The 17500-nt window shown below is 43.3% G+C and overlaps 1 protein-coding gene across 2 annotated transcripts in view; it reads right to left on the bottom strand.

The window, feature by feature from the left end:
• vps13b (vacuolar protein sorting 13 homolog B) overlaps positions 1–17500 on the bottom strand; it is a 457445-nt gene that overhangs the window by 110029 nt on the left and 329916 nt on the right. For both annotated transcript variants that reach the window (XM_083761686.1, XM_083761685.1), the window contains exon 38: positions 13824–14252. In XM_083761686.1, coding sequence (XP_083617812.1) covers positions 13824–14252 — 429 coding nt within the window. The remainder of the gene's footprint in view (positions 1–13823; positions 14253–17500) is intronic.

Raw genomic sequence — 17500 nt, 5'->3', positions numbered from 1 at the left:
CAAACTGAATCTAGATGGATTTTTTATTTAAAGTCTGTCAATCCAGGTGGCTTAAATGAAGATCTCTCCCTCCAGTGCTACCTATAAAGTAAAAAGTTATATTCAAAAAGTGATTATATAAGTCTGTCAACATGTGACTTGTTTCCTATATAACTGTGATTTTGTATATCCTTTCTGTAATGTCCACGCCCACAATCAGGTGATGTCACCAATTAGTAATTCTCAGCACCTGAGCTGTATTGTTTTGGAGTTGTTTAAAAGTAAGTTCTTTGTCTGTGAAAAACCATAGCACTGACGAAGGTCTGAGGACCGAAACGTTTGCTTTTTAATTGCACCATGAGCACAGAGCACCATGAGCACAGCATGATAAAATAAAATATATTTTTCTAAGTCTCAGTCTAAGGAGTTTTACTTATTTTTCTATACGCTGAGCGAGTCTTTTCCAGTCAAAGTTTTCCTTATGCTTTTGAGACCACCGCTACCGTAGTTAGTTTGAAGAGAAAAAAAGGACGAAAAAAAGGCGCAACAGTTTTCTCAGTGCTTCAGCATTGTGGGAGTGTCCATATGTTAATTATTTTCGCTTTGCGCAATTTGCTATTAAGCCCCTTGACCTAAAAACACTCAGCGCATAACGATTAGACGTGGGTCTGACCACCTCATAAATGCAAAAAGCACTGTTTGATTTTACACTTGAGCGGCTCTGGGAGGCTGCTGGAGTGTTGCCATGTCTGTTTAATATAAGCGGCTTCTTTTTCTGTAAAGTTGCTTGTAAATATTGGTAGTTGTACTAGTTGTGATGCTTTTCTTGTTTTTAAAGTGGTTATTTGGGCTTTTCTCCTAATGTTGTTTAAACCAGTGATCCTCACACAGCACATTCCCATGTCAAGGATCCCCAGATGAATGCATTTGCCCAACTAAGGACGGCTAATCCAAAAATGTAATTACATTTTTCCAAGATTACTTTTGAAAATAGCAGATCTACCAGCTCACAATGCATCACATTCATTCATTAAAACTATGAACTCTGACTGCAGGGGGATATATAATGATCATTATAACAACGTGCAAGAACATATTTAAAAAGAAGGAAGAACTTTATATTTGTGGACAATCAAAATATGTTTTTTTATTTTAATGTGGTGTCATTCAAATTAATCTGGATATGGCTACTATCTAGAAAATAAAAACATGGCACTTCATTTAAAATAGGTTACAGACCCCTGTTATATGCGCTTATTTTGGGATTATTTTTATTGACATATTTACTTGTTTCTATGAGACATGGCAACAGCTCTTTTGTTGCGTCTTTTTTTTGTAAAATGTTGAGATTAGAAACGGCCATAATTCTTTCATTTCTCAACCTTTAAAAAAAATAAAAACATCTCCATAATCCTTGGGAAGTTTGCTTTCATACGCTGTATCACACCCGATTCAAGTTTTCTTCAATAAAATGCTACGAGCGAAGACCATATACCATCACGGGCCACAGCATTACGCACCACGCATTCAACTCATTACTCATTGTCTCCACCAGGCCGAAGGCATGTGGGGAGAGTATGTTTTGCACTCCGTCCGTCCGTGTGTCCGTGTGTGTGTCCGTGAACAGCTAATCTCGGCCACCGTTAACCCGGTCGATGCCATATTTTGCACACACACTCCCTGGATGCCAACCATGAACCTCTGCCCCAAACTTTCCAGAACGGCCTGTTATAGCGCCACCAGGAGGCCGCTTTGTGCAAAACAAGTTTTTCAATGCCATATTTTGCACACACACTCCCTGGATGCCAACCATGAACCTCTGCCCCAAACTTTCCAGAACGGCCTGTTATAGCGCCACCAGGAGGCCGCTTTGTGCAAAACACGTTTTTGCACAGTACACCTACAGATTTTGTCCAAACATCACGCAAATTGGTACACAGTCTCTCTAGAGCCATTCAACGAAACGGGTCTTTCAGATTTATCAGACTCCATCCTGATTGGTTAAGATTGGCTTCCAAAGTTCACAGGAGTGCTCAGTTTCAAACAAAATGCTGCAAATCATGAACACATCGCGTGATTTCCGTGAAATTGTGCACCCACATTCCCACTAGGCCGAGGACGAAATGCCACATGAACAATTTCAACTCAGCCTCAAGGTGGCGCTATAACTGGCCGAAAAGTGTTTTTACCTCTAACTGCACGGATCTGTGGATAACCTGGTGGAGACCTGTGCCCGGAAGGGCACTTTTTCTAGTTTCAAATATAATATAATTATAATTCAAATTAAAATATAATTTTACTGGTCTTTTTCAATAGAAACAAATTATTTTGAGGCATAAAGGTGACAGCATGCAGTGCAATAGGAATAATTAACCCAAATGTGACAAAGTCATATGTCATGTCTTCTATGGCGCCAGCCTGAAGAAATGTAATTAAATACCACGATCCCCAAAGTGCGCATTCTGTATGTGACATCAGCTGACTGGTAAAGAGAATAGTACGGACACGGTTGATTGGGTACGTCTCAAACACTCCTTAAACAAGACCGTTTTGCGCAATCCACGGGGTGTCGAAAGCGCTTCTTAACATGCCCAAAATTGCTATATGACATACCACACGCCCCCAGCTCATAAAACTGTAATATTATATGTAATATTATTGGAACTGGTTAATCGACCTGAATATGTCTAACTGGTTTAATGTCCAAAATGTCCTGAAATGTCGGCCAGGAACACACAGACACACGGACGGACGCTCAGACACATGCACTTAAGCACAAACATACGCACACACTAACACACAGTTGCACCGAAAAAAATATCGTGATCAGCTACAGTATAAGGACTGTTTAGGGAGTTTGACAGACAACAAACACCCAGACAGATAAAAACACAGAAACGGAGCACGCATTCACATACTGTATAGTACGGACACACACAACCATGTAACTAAGGAACCAGAGAATGACCTTCTATATGAGCAGTAAGGGGGGGGGTTAGCGTGTAATCCAGGGTGTTAGGTGTGTGGGTGGCACAGCAGGAAGAACATCAGACTGCTATGACAGGACTGTGTCAGTGGCACAGTACAAAGATACGTGTCTGGCTAGTTGCCACTTGCCACACACCATTCTGAACTAAGGCTTCTGCTCTCCAGTGGCGAGCCTCAGCCTCACTCATACTAGCCTGCAGTGTGCATGGAAGCGCACGCACGCACACACGCACGCACGCATGCACGCACGCACGCACCATCTGACATAATATGACCCTGGGACACCCGGCGACTCTCTTTCTGGTGCAGTTTGAAGAGGGGGTGGGATGAAATCATGGTGAAGTGAAATACATCTCTGGCTAACGCTGGGGTAGGGATTAGATAGGATAGGGAGCGTTGATTTACCGTGTCGGTTTCTCCCTGGCAGCCGTTATCTGACCACTGCCTGGCTGATTTATGCTCGGGGACTCACTGTTATCAATTAGGAGAAACCTAAAGGAGTCATTACCTAACTAGCGACGGCCCCTGAGGGCTGTCTGGGCTGGTGAGAGTAATAGAAGTAATATACTGTCACTTACCACAGTAATACACAGTTCATTTACCACAAGACCACTATAGGACGCTAGAGGAAAGTGGCTAGGGATCGGGACAGTGACTGTGGAACATGACGGGAGCACAGGGAGCAATGCGTCATGCGAGGCAGTTAAAAATAACTGATAGGGCTAATGGGTTGCACATGGAGCAAGTGACAGTTGCACCACATCAGCAAATGATGGCACCGCTCGAGAGCTCATCTCATAACGTCTGTTTAATACAAATCTTTGCGCAGTTTTTTGGTGTTATTTGGAGACTGAACAACAGTGATACAGTCAGTACATACTGTATAGAATGGATGTAAGGAAATGGAGAGGACGATTGTTGTGACACATTTTGTCTAAATCCGCCTCTGCAGATTTCAGGAGACAAAGGCTATTGTTGGAAATGGAATCCACTGAAGGACAGAGAGAAAAGACTACGAGAGAACGGGCTGAACGGCCTACACCACTGCAATCCCACATCTCTCCTCTTACACCTACTGTATTTCTAATCTACTGTATATGACTTACTGCTGCATACATCTCAGACTGTACTGAAGCAACATAGAAAACATTACCTTCATGGACAGGTACAATAGTTTAATTACCTTGAAGGACAGGTACATGTTTATTATTATTATTTTAGTCTCCATCAGGCCGAAGGCATGGGGAGAGAGTATGTTTTGCACTCCGTCCGTGTGTCCGTCCGTCCGTCCGTGTACAGCTAATCTCCGGCAACGTTAATCCGGTCGATGCCAAATTTTGCACACACACTCCCAACTATGAACCTCTGCCCCAAATTTTCCAGAACGGCCTGTTATAGCGCCACCAGGAGGCCGACTTTGGAAAAACATTTTTTTTATATTACTCCTCCAGATTTTGTCCAATAATTCCGCAAATCGTTACACACTATCTCTATAGTCATGTGTTCAAGCCAGATCTGTCCGATATTTCATATTCCATCCTAATTTGCTAACATTGGCTTTCAAAGTTTGCAAGATTGGCCAATTTTGAACAAAAAGAAAATGAACGCAGCGTGCAATTTACGTGAAATCTTTTCACATTGGCCTGTTATAGCGCCACCAACAGGTGGATTTTTGCAAAACACATTTTTGGGACAAAACAGCTCAAATCATGAACGCAGCGTGCAATTTACGTGAAATCTTTCATGGACTTTCCTACTAGGCTAAGGAATATATCCCACTCTTTTCACATTGGCCTGTTATAGCACCACCAACAGGTGGATTTTAGCAAAACACATTTTTGGAACTAAATGCCTCAAATCATCCAATTGCCATCCAAGGCGTAAGAAGAAATGGCACCCTTTTCACATTGGTCTATTATAACGCCACCAGGAGGCCACAACCTGACCTGTCCTGGTGGAGAACAGGGCCCCGAGGTGCACTTAATCTAGTTTTATATAATTTTTTAAACCCATTTTTTTCACCCAGTGTCAATTATCTAATGTCATCCTGAGCGCTACACTTCCTCTGCCAACCTGGGGGGGCAGCGGACTGACCTCATGCTTCCTTCTATGCATGAGGAGTCCAAGCTGCTTCTTTTCACCTGACAGGAAGGAAGGAACACGTTATTCCGACCAGTTCCTTTCCCCTCCATCAGGCGCCCCGGCTGGCCAGGGGGAGGTAGTTCTAGAGACCAGGATTACTGCATGTTTTTAGTGAGGGTACCTACCCTAGGGGACACACACCCACACACCTGTATATATGTATTTATTTCCCCCCTCAATTTTCACCTCTGACATAATTATTTTATTAAAGCCTTGAAAACAATGTTATAGCCGGGTTAGCTTGCCAAATCACAGCAGGGTATGCTTCCAAATATAAATCTCTCCATGTTGCGTTGGGCCTCCCCACAGACTATTGAAACAAATTAATATGATTAATGGGGGAGAGTGGCTCTCTTTCTGCAGAGTAAACAAACTGACACGGTCATAACTCACGTATCGGTCCAGGGAAACAAAATAACACATGAAAAAAGGGTGACTTCAAAATAATTAATGGGTAGCTTTTGCTTTGTTCCATAGACAGAAGTTTTCCTTTACGAGCCTATTTGAGTAAATCACTGTGATAGAGCCGGAGTCTGCAGGGGGCTATAGGATTGGAGAGAACTGTGTGTGTGTGTGTGTGTGTGTGTGTGTGTGTGTGTGTGTGTGTGTGTGTGTGTGTGTGTGTGTACTGTGTAGTTGTATAGTGCATGCCCGAGTGAAAGTAATGGTCAAACTTGGTGCACACACATTGTGTATATGTGTGTTGCTGGGAGCTCAGGGGTGCTCCATGGGCAGGTCCTACAGCCTGACTGAGAACTGAGAGATTAGGGAGGGTCTTGTTTCATGGACCTTAAGACATCTGTTCTCTCTCTCTCTCTCTCTCTCTCTCTCTCTCTCTCTCTCTCTCTCTTTCATTGAACTATAAATGCCCCTCTACCTTGGGGAGTGGGTGAGCGGGGACGGAGGGTGGAATGCAGGGTCTTCCACTTGCTTTTCATTAACACAGGATCCGGTAACACACCTCACTGTCAACCTAATCCCCTCTCTCTCCATCTTGTCCCCTGGCAGAGGGATGGGGAGGGAGGGGGGGTGCCATGACCAGGTACAGACCCCCGGAGGGTCCTTGGATGAAGGTCGGATGACAGGGTCTTCACCCCTCGGCAACATGGATGCATGCTGATGAGGGAGAAGGGGTGAAGGTGAAACACGGTAGACGAGACCTCTCTGAAGTCTTTTTTTATACTTGATTGCACATCACGTCACCCTCGTCAAGCACCGGAAATAGCAGATCTACAAGCTTGCGAACTCGTAGATCGCCTATTTTCGGCGAACAGCATGGCATTGGGCACACAACCAAGTATACATCAGGCATTGCTGTTCCAACTGAGGGTCCCTCTGTCTCCGTCTGTTTTTTCCGCTTTGCGGCCTCTCTGTTTAACCCGTTCATTCTCTCCTCCTACTCTCTCCGCTCTCTCTCTCCCTTTTTCTCTCTTTCTACTGGTCCATCATTGTCTGTTTCTTTCATTCCGCTACCAACCTTTACAGTTCATCTGTTTCCCCTCCATTTCCTCTCCTCTCTGTTCATTTTATCTATATTTCGGCATTAATCCACTTTTTTTTTGGTCCACTTCCCCATTTCTCTTCCTCCTTTCAGAACTCCTGTTATATCTGCCCTTCCCCTCCCGCCTCTCTCACTCCCTTCCCCTTAATTCTCTTCCCTCCATTCTCCATCCTGCTGTCCTTCTTTATCATGAACCTCCTCCCTGGTTTCCCTTCTTTCATAACTCCCTTTGTTTTGTTTTGTCACCCTTCACTTCACTTCACTTCACCTCCTCTCTCTCTCTCTCTCTCTCTCTCTCTCTCTCTCTCTCTCTCCCTCCCTCTCCGTCTCCGTCTCTCTCTCTCTCCCTCTGTCTGTCTCTCTCTCTCGGCCCAGTGGCATCATCCTGAGGTCCATTAATCTGGGGCTGACAGTGAGGACCAGCAGAGCTATAACAACAACAATACAGCAGCAGCAGCAGTAGTACTACATTCTTCTGTCTCACATCTCTCATGTACTGGTCTCTCCCCAGGGGGTCGTTCCATCTGACTTATCGAGGCGGGCCGAACGCTCAACCTTACAGGACAGGAATCCCAACCTTTATCATCATAAAATTCCAAGGTATCCGTTTTCTGAGGTATGGAGCAGCGTTTGGACCGGGGGCCGGGGTGGTGAGTGATGGAGGCAGAGCAGTGGAGGCTAAACTCAACTGGTGGATTCGTCTAATGTCACCGTCCATCTGTCTGCGTAATTGGAGACAGTTTGTCTCCTTTTGCTGGCAACAAATCTGGAAACACTATTTAGAGTACTCTGCTGGGAAAAGAGGTGTGTGTGTGTGTGTGTGTGTGTGTGTGTGTGTGTGAGCGTGCATGCTTTTGTTTGTGATAAAGATCTATAAGGGTAATAAACGTATCCACAGCCAGTGAAAACTTGCAGTGGTGAGATAAACATGCTATTCTGTTGACAGAGAGACACATTTGTCCCAATAAAAATAATGTTTCAGGAGGACATTCTGCGTTGTGTGAACTTTCCATACTTTCCATGGGAATATGTGTTCTATTCCGGCTATGAACTTATAATTTACACTTGTCGATCAAAAGAAATATAAGGATGCTTTCCATGAACAAGCTCAGTGGCCTTGAGGTTAGAATGTCCGCACTGAGACTGGGAGGTCGGGTTCGATCCCAGGCAGGGTCATACCAAAGGCTCTAAAAATGGGACCCTCCCTGCTTGACACTCAGAATCAAGGGTTGGATTGGGGGTAAGTCCCTGCGACATACTAGCGTCATGTCCAGGGGGTGTACTTGTACATCAAGCTGCCTCATGCTACAGAAACAGGAGATAGGATCCTGCCCTATGGGCCGCAAGGCTACTTACTTACTTTCCATGAATGCGCCACAATATGTATTTATTTATAACCCTTCAACGTATTTAAAAATGTATCAAAAATTATCTAAGCAAGGGCAGCTGAATGAACCCATTAATCAAATACTGTATAGTGCTGCTGCAAATTATGACACCATTAACTTTGCTATAATGTTTGAAACGCTGAGGAAGGCCTGCGTGCCCAAACACGTTAGTTTCTCTAGGTGCATGTGATTTTATGAAAAAAACATACTCAAACTTTATATTTATATAGTGCAGATATTCCCTTTTACCATTACATTTACAACAGTTACATTGTGTAGTGCCTCGATCAAGTGAGAGAAAGAGATTCAAGGATTAAAACAACAAAACTTGTTCTGTTAGGCCAGGTCCCGATATCGGTAAACATTATATGTTTGTGCTGTTCTACGTACAGCCAACCAGTTATGGAAGTGATTCTTAACATTATTAGTTTGACCAATTCAAATACTCTTTCATCTTAAAATAATAGATAAATAATAATAGATAATGTATCTATAAGTGTATATATTATTACTGTAGTAGGACTTGCCTACATGAGTTATGGGTTATGCTTACTCAGTTGCGTGCCGTGCTGCACACCGAAAATCCAATCTACAGTATAAGCTCACAAGGCGCGATAACGACATGCACTTTGTCAGCTAGTAGCCTACGTACAGTATGTATAGATGAAGTAAGTACTGTACTTTCTTTAGAGAAAGCCAAGAGTAAGACAGGTTGGTCTCTATAGGAATCCAAATGACTGAAATCAGTTGTGATGACTGATACATTTAAACCACGGAAAGAGTGGGATAGAGTGACCAGATTATATTCACAAGTATAAATGATGTTCAGTACAAATGATGTTCAGAAGTACTGGTTCAACGTTGTTGTCATTGTTGTGTTCTTTTTGCAGTAACAATGATCGGTGGTTCAAAGAACTCAGAGTGGAACTCTATAAACACCAACGCTGCTGATCCCAACATCTTTATTTGGGTTGGAGCATGTTGTAATGTCCTCAGTACAGTGGGTTTGGGTTGGAGCATGTTGTAATGTCCTCAGTACAGCGGAGCTGCTCTGTTTCAATTTTCTGGCAGTCACAGGGAAAACAATATCCATGTAAAAATGCAATCACTGAGCTGTAATCTATAAGTTTTCTGTGTTTATTGTAAACAAAAAGGATCTGTGAAGGATCACTATATTCAAAAGGTGTACAATGTGCAATGCATGGCTAAAAATAGTCATCCTAAAGTGAAAGGGGGAGCTGTGGTTGCTGGGCGGCAGACTGAGGGGATTAGCTTTCATACGAGCACAATAGTCTCTAAACTCGTATTTGTTTTTGTTTTTTCCATTGCGTCGCATGGCCCGCCGCTTCCAACTCTGTTTATCAGAGTCAACACATCAATCCTAGATGAAAGCGGCAACGCTGGTGAAAATCAGCACGGGGCAGCCGCGCTGAGTATTGTCTCACCGTGCAGTTATGCAGATTCGAGTAAACAAAGTGCAAATTGTTTGAGGTTTTAATTAAAAATTTCGACAATCATTTTATCTGAAGTAACCCTATATAACAACATCTGTAAAACAGATGCAGGCACTTAAGGAGGCCAGATCCAGTTATGTCCCGTTCCCTCTCTGAGCACTGAGTCTGCTCTGTAGCTGAGCTCGCTTACAGTACATGTGAGGTCAGGGTGGATGGTTAACATGCTGCTTGTCAGAGATGTCATCCCCCATAGAGTCTGACCAGTACAGTATATAGGTGCATGTTGCATGTCATCCCCCATAGAGCCTGACCAGTACAGTATATAGGTGCATGTTGCATGTCATCCCCCATAGAGTCTGACCAGTACAGTAGGCCTATATACAGTAGGTGCATGTTGCATGTCATCCCCCATAGAGTCTGACCAGTACAGTAGGCCTATATACAGTAGGTGCATGTTGCATGTCATCCCCCATAGAGCCTGACCAGTACAGTATATAGCTTCAGCTGATATATCAGCCATTAGTTGACTGTTTTGACAACATCAGTATCGGCATGTTTTTAACCTTTAAAAACATTTATAATTTGATATATATACTATACACACACACACACACACACACACACACACACACACACACACACACACACACACACACACACACACACACACACACACACACACACACACACACACACACACACACACGGTTCAGTTCATATGTAATAATAATAATACGCAAATTGGTACACTAATTGGTATACAGTCTCTCTATAGCCATTAAACGAAACGGGTCATTCAGATTTTTCCATCCTGATTGGCTAAGATTGGCTTCCAAAGTTCGCAGGTTCATGCTCAGTTTCGAACAAAATGCTAAATTGCGAATGCAAATCATGAACACCTTGTGTGATTTGAAATTGTGCACTCATATTCCCACTAGGCCGAGGAAGAAATGCCACTTGAAAACTTTCAACTCAGCCTCATGGTGGCGCTATAACTGGCTGATTTGTGTTTTTACCTATAACTGCACCGATCTGTGTAAATCCTTGTATGCAACACTCCCTAGAGGTCAAGGTCAAACCTTTCACATCTGCTCTTTATAGCGCCACCAGGAGGCCCACATAATGTAAAACACATTTGTTTATATTACTCCTTCAGCATTTATCCAAATTTCACGCAAATCGGTACACATGATCTCTATAGTCATGTGATCAAGATGGGTTTGTTTCATTTTTCATATTCCATCCTGATTGGCTAAGACTGGCTTCCAAAGTTTTCAGGAGTGGCCCGTTTTGTACAAAATGCAGCAAATCATCAACGCAGTGTCCGACTGTGGTGAAACTGTGCAGCATATTCCCACTAGACTGAGGAAAGAAGAAATGTCACTTCACATTTTTCAAATCAGCCACTATAACAGGCAGAGTCACATTTTATATTTACATATAGCTGCACCGATCTGCGTCAAACTTTGTATGCACATTCCCTATAGTGGAAAGGAAAAAACGCCATTTTTCAATTTTGCCTTTTCAAGCGCCATCAAGAGGCCCATTTATGTGCAACACATTTTTATATTAGTCCTTCAGATTTTATCCAAATATCAATCCTGGTGGAGACCTGGGCACCGAGGATCACTTCTTCTATAGTTATTCATGTATTTGCGTGCACGTTGGGCACCAGCCTACTCGGGAACGATGCAAGTTGGGAAAGATTCCTGTTGTGAACACATGCCCCCCAGGTTATGCAATAACCATTACAACCGTCTGTCTGTTTCCTTTTATATCCATTATAAAGACGTCTGTGTCCCTTTAATATATCCATTATGGAGACGTCTGTGTTTCTGCCTGTGTCCCTTTAATATATCCATTATGGAGACGTCTGTGTTTCTGCCTGTGTCCCTTTTATATCCATAATGGAGACGTCTGTCTTTCTGCCTGTGTCTCTTGTATGCCCATACAGATATAGTAATCCCATCTGAGTGCTGATCCAACCCCACTTCCAAGTCGATCGGTCGGGCAGTTCTCAAGATACAGTACGTACTACACACACAGAAACGCACAGCAATTTTGTGGCATTGTGCCATAGAAGGATAAAATATCGGTCAAAACATCAGTGATTGGTGGTCTGGAATTGGTTGGGCTCTAATCCCCTTGCCTCTTAACTGTCCTTCTCCGTGCACGGTGAAATCTATCAATACGTTCCAAAGAGAGACAAACCCAACAACCACTGGATATGGAATGAACAGGGCAACAATATAGTAACAGCAGCTGTCGATGAAGGGCTGGGCTTTGTTCCCGATATCAACTTCAACATCACATGCGCACGCACACGCACACGCGCACGCGCACACGCACACGCACACGCACACGCACACACACACACACACACACACACACACACACACACACACACACACACACACACACACACACACACACACACACCCAAGACCAAGACCAAGCAGGACTTCTCACTTTACAGTTTAGGGACAGCTCTCCTTGTTTTTGGCTGAGGAGAGCTTAGCTAACGTGCATGCAAAGCAGCAATATTAGACGTGATATTAGAACTGATGTTAGCTGGCTTTTTTATGCTGGCAACTTCTCTCACTATCAACGTACGTAACCTTGACAAATTCTATAGAAACAAATAAATAGCACATTCATCTAACACTGTGTGTGTGCGTGCGTGCGGGCTGACTAAGCATCAGAGACAGAGACCAAAAGAGAGGGAACATTAGTATAGTCTAGGGGGGAAAAGGTAAATTAGAGTCATAATACATTTTGACCTCTCTATAATTCTATATGTCAGCCTGTTGGCCAAAATGCAGTTCTGCATAATCCAGTTTAAACCAGAGCAGTGTAGTCTCTGTGAGCAAGGTGAGACCTTTAAAAGCTGGCAAACCAATGTATCTGTGAACTTTGTCTGAAATTAAACAAACCCTAGATTTTGCCCAATCTTGTTAATATTGGGCAATATTGAATATTAATATTGAATATTGAATATTGAATATTGAATATTGAATATTAATATTGAATATTATCAATTGTTTTAAAAATAATCATTTAAAGGGGGTATAAGTGTTATTTCTTTGTTAAAATCGGTGTTAAACAGCTCTATACCCAAAGCAATCTCTCCAGATCTTTAGAATATACATTTTCAGGTTGGTATACCACTTTCGTCCGATCAGGAGAGAGAACTCCTATACAGGACGAAATGAAATTGGAAGTGATGAGACACAATTGAAATTGGAACACTATACTGTAAATGGGTTCTCTCTCCTGATTGGATGAAATTGGCGACCCACCCGAACGTGTAATTTATGTACCGAACACTGTTATACCTGCACTGTATAGCACTATTATATTGTAATACAGAGCTTTTAAAAAGTAAAATAATTCACTGAGACCAGCAAACTGCAAATGCAACACAACCACACATTTGGAAAGAGCAACAAAACTGCTAACCAACATTTCAAAAAAATTATTTTTTGTTGCTAATAAACTTTTATCCCAGTGCATAAAAAATGGAACTCCAAAAAAAATACGTTTCTCTCTGAGCTAGGGCACAACTGTAATTCTATAGAATTTCCTAGAGGGCTGTGGCCATTCCTGCTGGGTTGCGTGGTGAGCTAGGTGCTGGGTGAATGACAGTGATGCAACATGGGTCATTTCCTCAGACGTGGAGGCTTTGTAGTGGTTCTAACCACAGAAAGATGTTTCTGGCTGACTTAAGCCTAGGAGGCCATGCGACCTGAGGTATGCCTCAGAGGGCTAGACAACAGGGATATATGGTTTCCTGGTGGAGTTCAGAAAACAAACGAGGGCTTACCAGGTCACATTATGGGACTAGGGTGACTTCTCAGGTGATACCACATTGACGTTAGCTGTAAGTGGACGGCTTTTCTTGTTGGTTAAGACAATGACAACCATAGGTTTTGTGTTTCAATTCAAACTTGAGAGTAAAAAAAAACTGTCACTGACACACTTGTAACTTGGTGTTTGAAGAACTTAAAAAGGTCTTGAGGAGGATAAATTAGGGTGACTTCTCAGGTGATACCACATTGACGTTAGCTGTAAGTGGACGGCTTTTCTTGTTGGTTAAGACAATGACAACTATAGGTTTAGTGTTTCTATTCAAACTTGAGAGTAAAAAAAAACCTGTCACTGACACACTTGTTGTTTGAAGAACTTAAAAAGGTCTTGAGGAGGATAAATTAGTACTGCGAGTCCGAATAGGGCACAGCGAAGGCGGCATGAGACTACTGCACTATGGTTCATGCTTCAAAATAAATTCTACAATAACTGCAATTTCACATAATATGCCATAATAACATTGTACGTTAGGAACAAAAAAAAGCCATGGTGTTTAACATTCACCTTCCATCCTGGGGCCAAGCTTCATGTTCAGACTGCCCGTCATGGCCGACACCGACACCGCCACACTGGGCCTCATGGGATGAGCCTCCGTCTCCATGACGACCATCAACTGCTCAGTGCGGAGGGACATCTTGTGGAAGGACTGGGCCAACGCCCTGAGGCTGCTGCTGGCGTGGTCCAGGGCTGAGGCCTCATGGTGCCGGGCTGACGCGGGGTGTGAGGGGGAGGTCCTGCTGGGAGGTGCTCCCGAGGCGGGGGGCGCCTTGGCGGGAGAGGAGTGAGGGGAGGAGCAGGCAGAGGCTGATTTACTGGAGGAGTCGTGCAGCATGTGTTCTGGTAGGACTTTCCTCAGGTAGGACTTAGCCTGCTCCAGCTTGGCCAGCGTGGGGTTGATCTTGAGGGGACGTGATAGCTCAACATTCAGTTCAGCTGTGGAGGCATGGACACGGAGCGAAGGAGGAAGGGAAGGGATTGGAGGAAATGGGAGGGGGGAGGGGTAGAGAGAGAGAGAGAGAGAGAGACAGAATGAAACGATGTTACAATTCCGTGCTCACAATGGTGTTGACAGAGAAGCTTTATGACAAGTTAACGTAACTCCCCTGATGTGTCGCCCCACATATATATCCACCGTACAAGTATTACCAAATAATATTAAATCAGCAGCCGGTGTCAACTTATCATCATGTATCACTGATAATGGATAATAAAGGTCGCTGGCGATGCAAGGTATTTCCATCCAGAAAGAGTTAGCTGTGTCAGTATGAATAAGGAGAGGCAGCTCCCAGCCAATGGCTCAGTCAGCATACACTCAGCGGGCTTCCTGAGGACGAATCCTCTAACTAAAGTGATGCTACAGAATAATATGTTACCTCATAAATAGTAGTATAGGGCTGCTTTTGGGGTTTTGAGTGTATTTAACATAGTATGTTCTTTAACGTGATATACATTTTATATCACGTTAGAGAAAGGTGAAAAAGAATATCACAATATTTATTAACAAGCTAGTAATATGTTTTATAGTCCAGGTCTCCATAAAGGATGGGAGTATCTCCTATGCATACAATTACTTGTGTTTATGAAGTGGAGAGTTAAGGAGAATATAGGACAGGAAAGGGAGAGGAAAGGTATTTTGGCAGGTGATAAAAACATGATTTTACAGCTCCAGAACAATATTACCTCACTGTGGGGTAATATACTGTAGCACATTAAGATGTACACTTAACTTATAGCTTATTAGCTATTCCTTCTCTAGAACTCTATGAGTATGGATGCATGTGTGTGTATGCATGTTCCAAGTTTTGCATACCTTCCATTCATGAATGGGACAGAAATCTATTATCCATTTTTATGATTGGCCATATAGTGCTGACAGACTATTTAGCCCTTGTCAGGGTGAAACCAGGGGCTCTTAAACTATTTCAAAGCAGGAACCAAACTGAATAAATTAACTGTCAGCCTGGGGCCTATACCGTCATCGAGACATACTGTACTACTGATAGCCTGTATAAACATGGTGCACCCCTTCAAGGCGGACCGAAGATGGCTTCCAGTGCTCCACTCAACCGGCAGATCTTATGTTATCTAATCCATGAGATGCTGCATTGTACCACGTCTCATAAGCCACTATTTGAACTCTTCTCTCTCTCCATCTAATCACTGAGCTTTGCATGCAAAGACCTGTTAAATCACAGCTGGGTCTGTTTTCACTGATATCACTTTGTGTCTTCTGACATGCACATGCGCGCACGTGCACACACACACACACACACACACACACACACACACACACACACACACACACACACACACACACACACACACACACACACACACACACACACACACACACACACACACACACACACACACACACACACACACACACACACACAATTTCTGTCTGTCTCAATGTAACATTCTAACGTGACAGTGTGGAATAGCTTAATAGAATCTTTTCTCCATGCCAACCATATAAACCCTGAAATCTCTCATCTCTCCGTATCTCTGTCTCTATATCCTGCCTCTCTATTCTGGCCTTCAAACACTTGACTGGAATTTACACAGACAGATGAATTAACTCAATGCCGTTTTACACCACTTCCATTATCCTATTTTTCCACTTGGTCATGACGATGGGAGCAGGAAGCTGCTGAAAGCCCCCGAAAACAAGTGCAGCTGTTTTTCATGGTCTCTTCAAGGCGTCAGTGTTCAGGGGGGCTCTAAGCAGCCTGTCTCCTTCACAGGTACTGTATGAGCGCTGGATAACATGAACGGGAACGCTGCCAAGAAATGCAGGCAGGCACACATGCATGAGCACCTTTCACGCACACTTTCCCTCAATAGCGCCCACAGACACGCACACACGCACACACACACACGCACACAGCCAGCCTTGAAAAAGCTGTGTATTTCAACAGAGTGGAAGTGAGTGGCAGTGGTGGAAAAAAGTATCAATACTGCAATCCAGAAAGACTACAAAATATGGTATCATATGTCTAAGATGTATATCAACTGCCCGGAATTTCTCTAGAACAGTCTCCAGTTCTTGCCAGTGTGTTTACTAATCTTTCAAGACCCACAGAATATTTTGTTCTATGACTACAGTATGTAAACACCAAATATCTAAAAAGAAAGAAGAGTCTCTCTACTTTCATCGGGAAACAAAGTTGTGTTACCGTGATGTTCCATTCTTTAGTTATTGGGCAGTTGAATAGAATATAACTGGGAACAGAAAGCAGAGAAAAATGATACTATATGTGATCATATTTTTTTCGTTTGTCCTCTGATCCGGAAGCTTTAGATTAAAATAGCAGATCTACAACCTGCTGTGAGTTTGTAGATGGGCCATCTTCAAATAGCCAAAGTTTAAATAGGGCTGAAGTGGTAAATGTATGTTTTTTTATAATCTACAAAGCTCGAGTTTTCAAATAATGGAGTAAAAAATTTAATATTGCCTCTGAGATGTAGAGGAGTAGAATTAAGTAAGTATTGAAATTTGGACATATACTACAGTAAAGTAAAAGTACCTCACAAGTACTTTCTACCACTGGTGCGAGGCATGGAGCAAATTATCTACTACAGTAAGTACTGTAGGAGTGTTCGAGGAAGGATGTGGAATATGATATCATTTCCAGTTGTCTTGTCAACAGGAGATATTATCCAGTGTTGGTGACATATAAAGCCCGGGTGCCACCGCTTTGCTCAGCACTGTCATTATTACTCCACCTTTTCCTCCCTTCGTTCAACTCCCCTTCGCTCCCCTCCCTCCCTCCTCTGAGTCCCCTTAATCAGGTAAAGCTGTTCCTGATCTGCGTTATAGAGCGGACCAGCACCACGGCCGTGGCCGGGGTCTTCCCTGCCCGGATCTCACAGCGAAGGGACCTGGTCCTGATTATGGGCCGTGCTCCCATGTCGCCCCTCCTCCCTGGCCTGCTCCAGTCTGTCTGCAGGGGGTTTATTACCTGCTTAACCTGTCAGAATCCCACCTGGCAGCACTGCTACCGATACAGCTCAGTGACACCAGGTAACTGTCCTCCCATGTCTAACCACTTAAGCCCCATACTGTATATATGTTGTTGTACAATGAGCAGCGAAAGATCAGAGCGCGTTGCATTGCGCCGCTTTGTGAGCCTGTTAAAAAAAAAAATGAAAAAAAAGCGTGTACATTTCTGAAAATG

Source organism: Protomyctophum parallelum (genome assembly GCF_964188405.1).
Source record: "Protomyctophum parallelum genome assembly, chromosome: 3".
In the NCBI taxonomy this organism is placed as follows: domain Eukaryota; kingdom Metazoa; phylum Chordata; class Actinopteri; order Myctophiformes; family Myctophidae; genus Protomyctophum; species Protomyctophum parallelum.
This window is presented reverse-complemented; position numbering and strand designations above follow the sequence as displayed.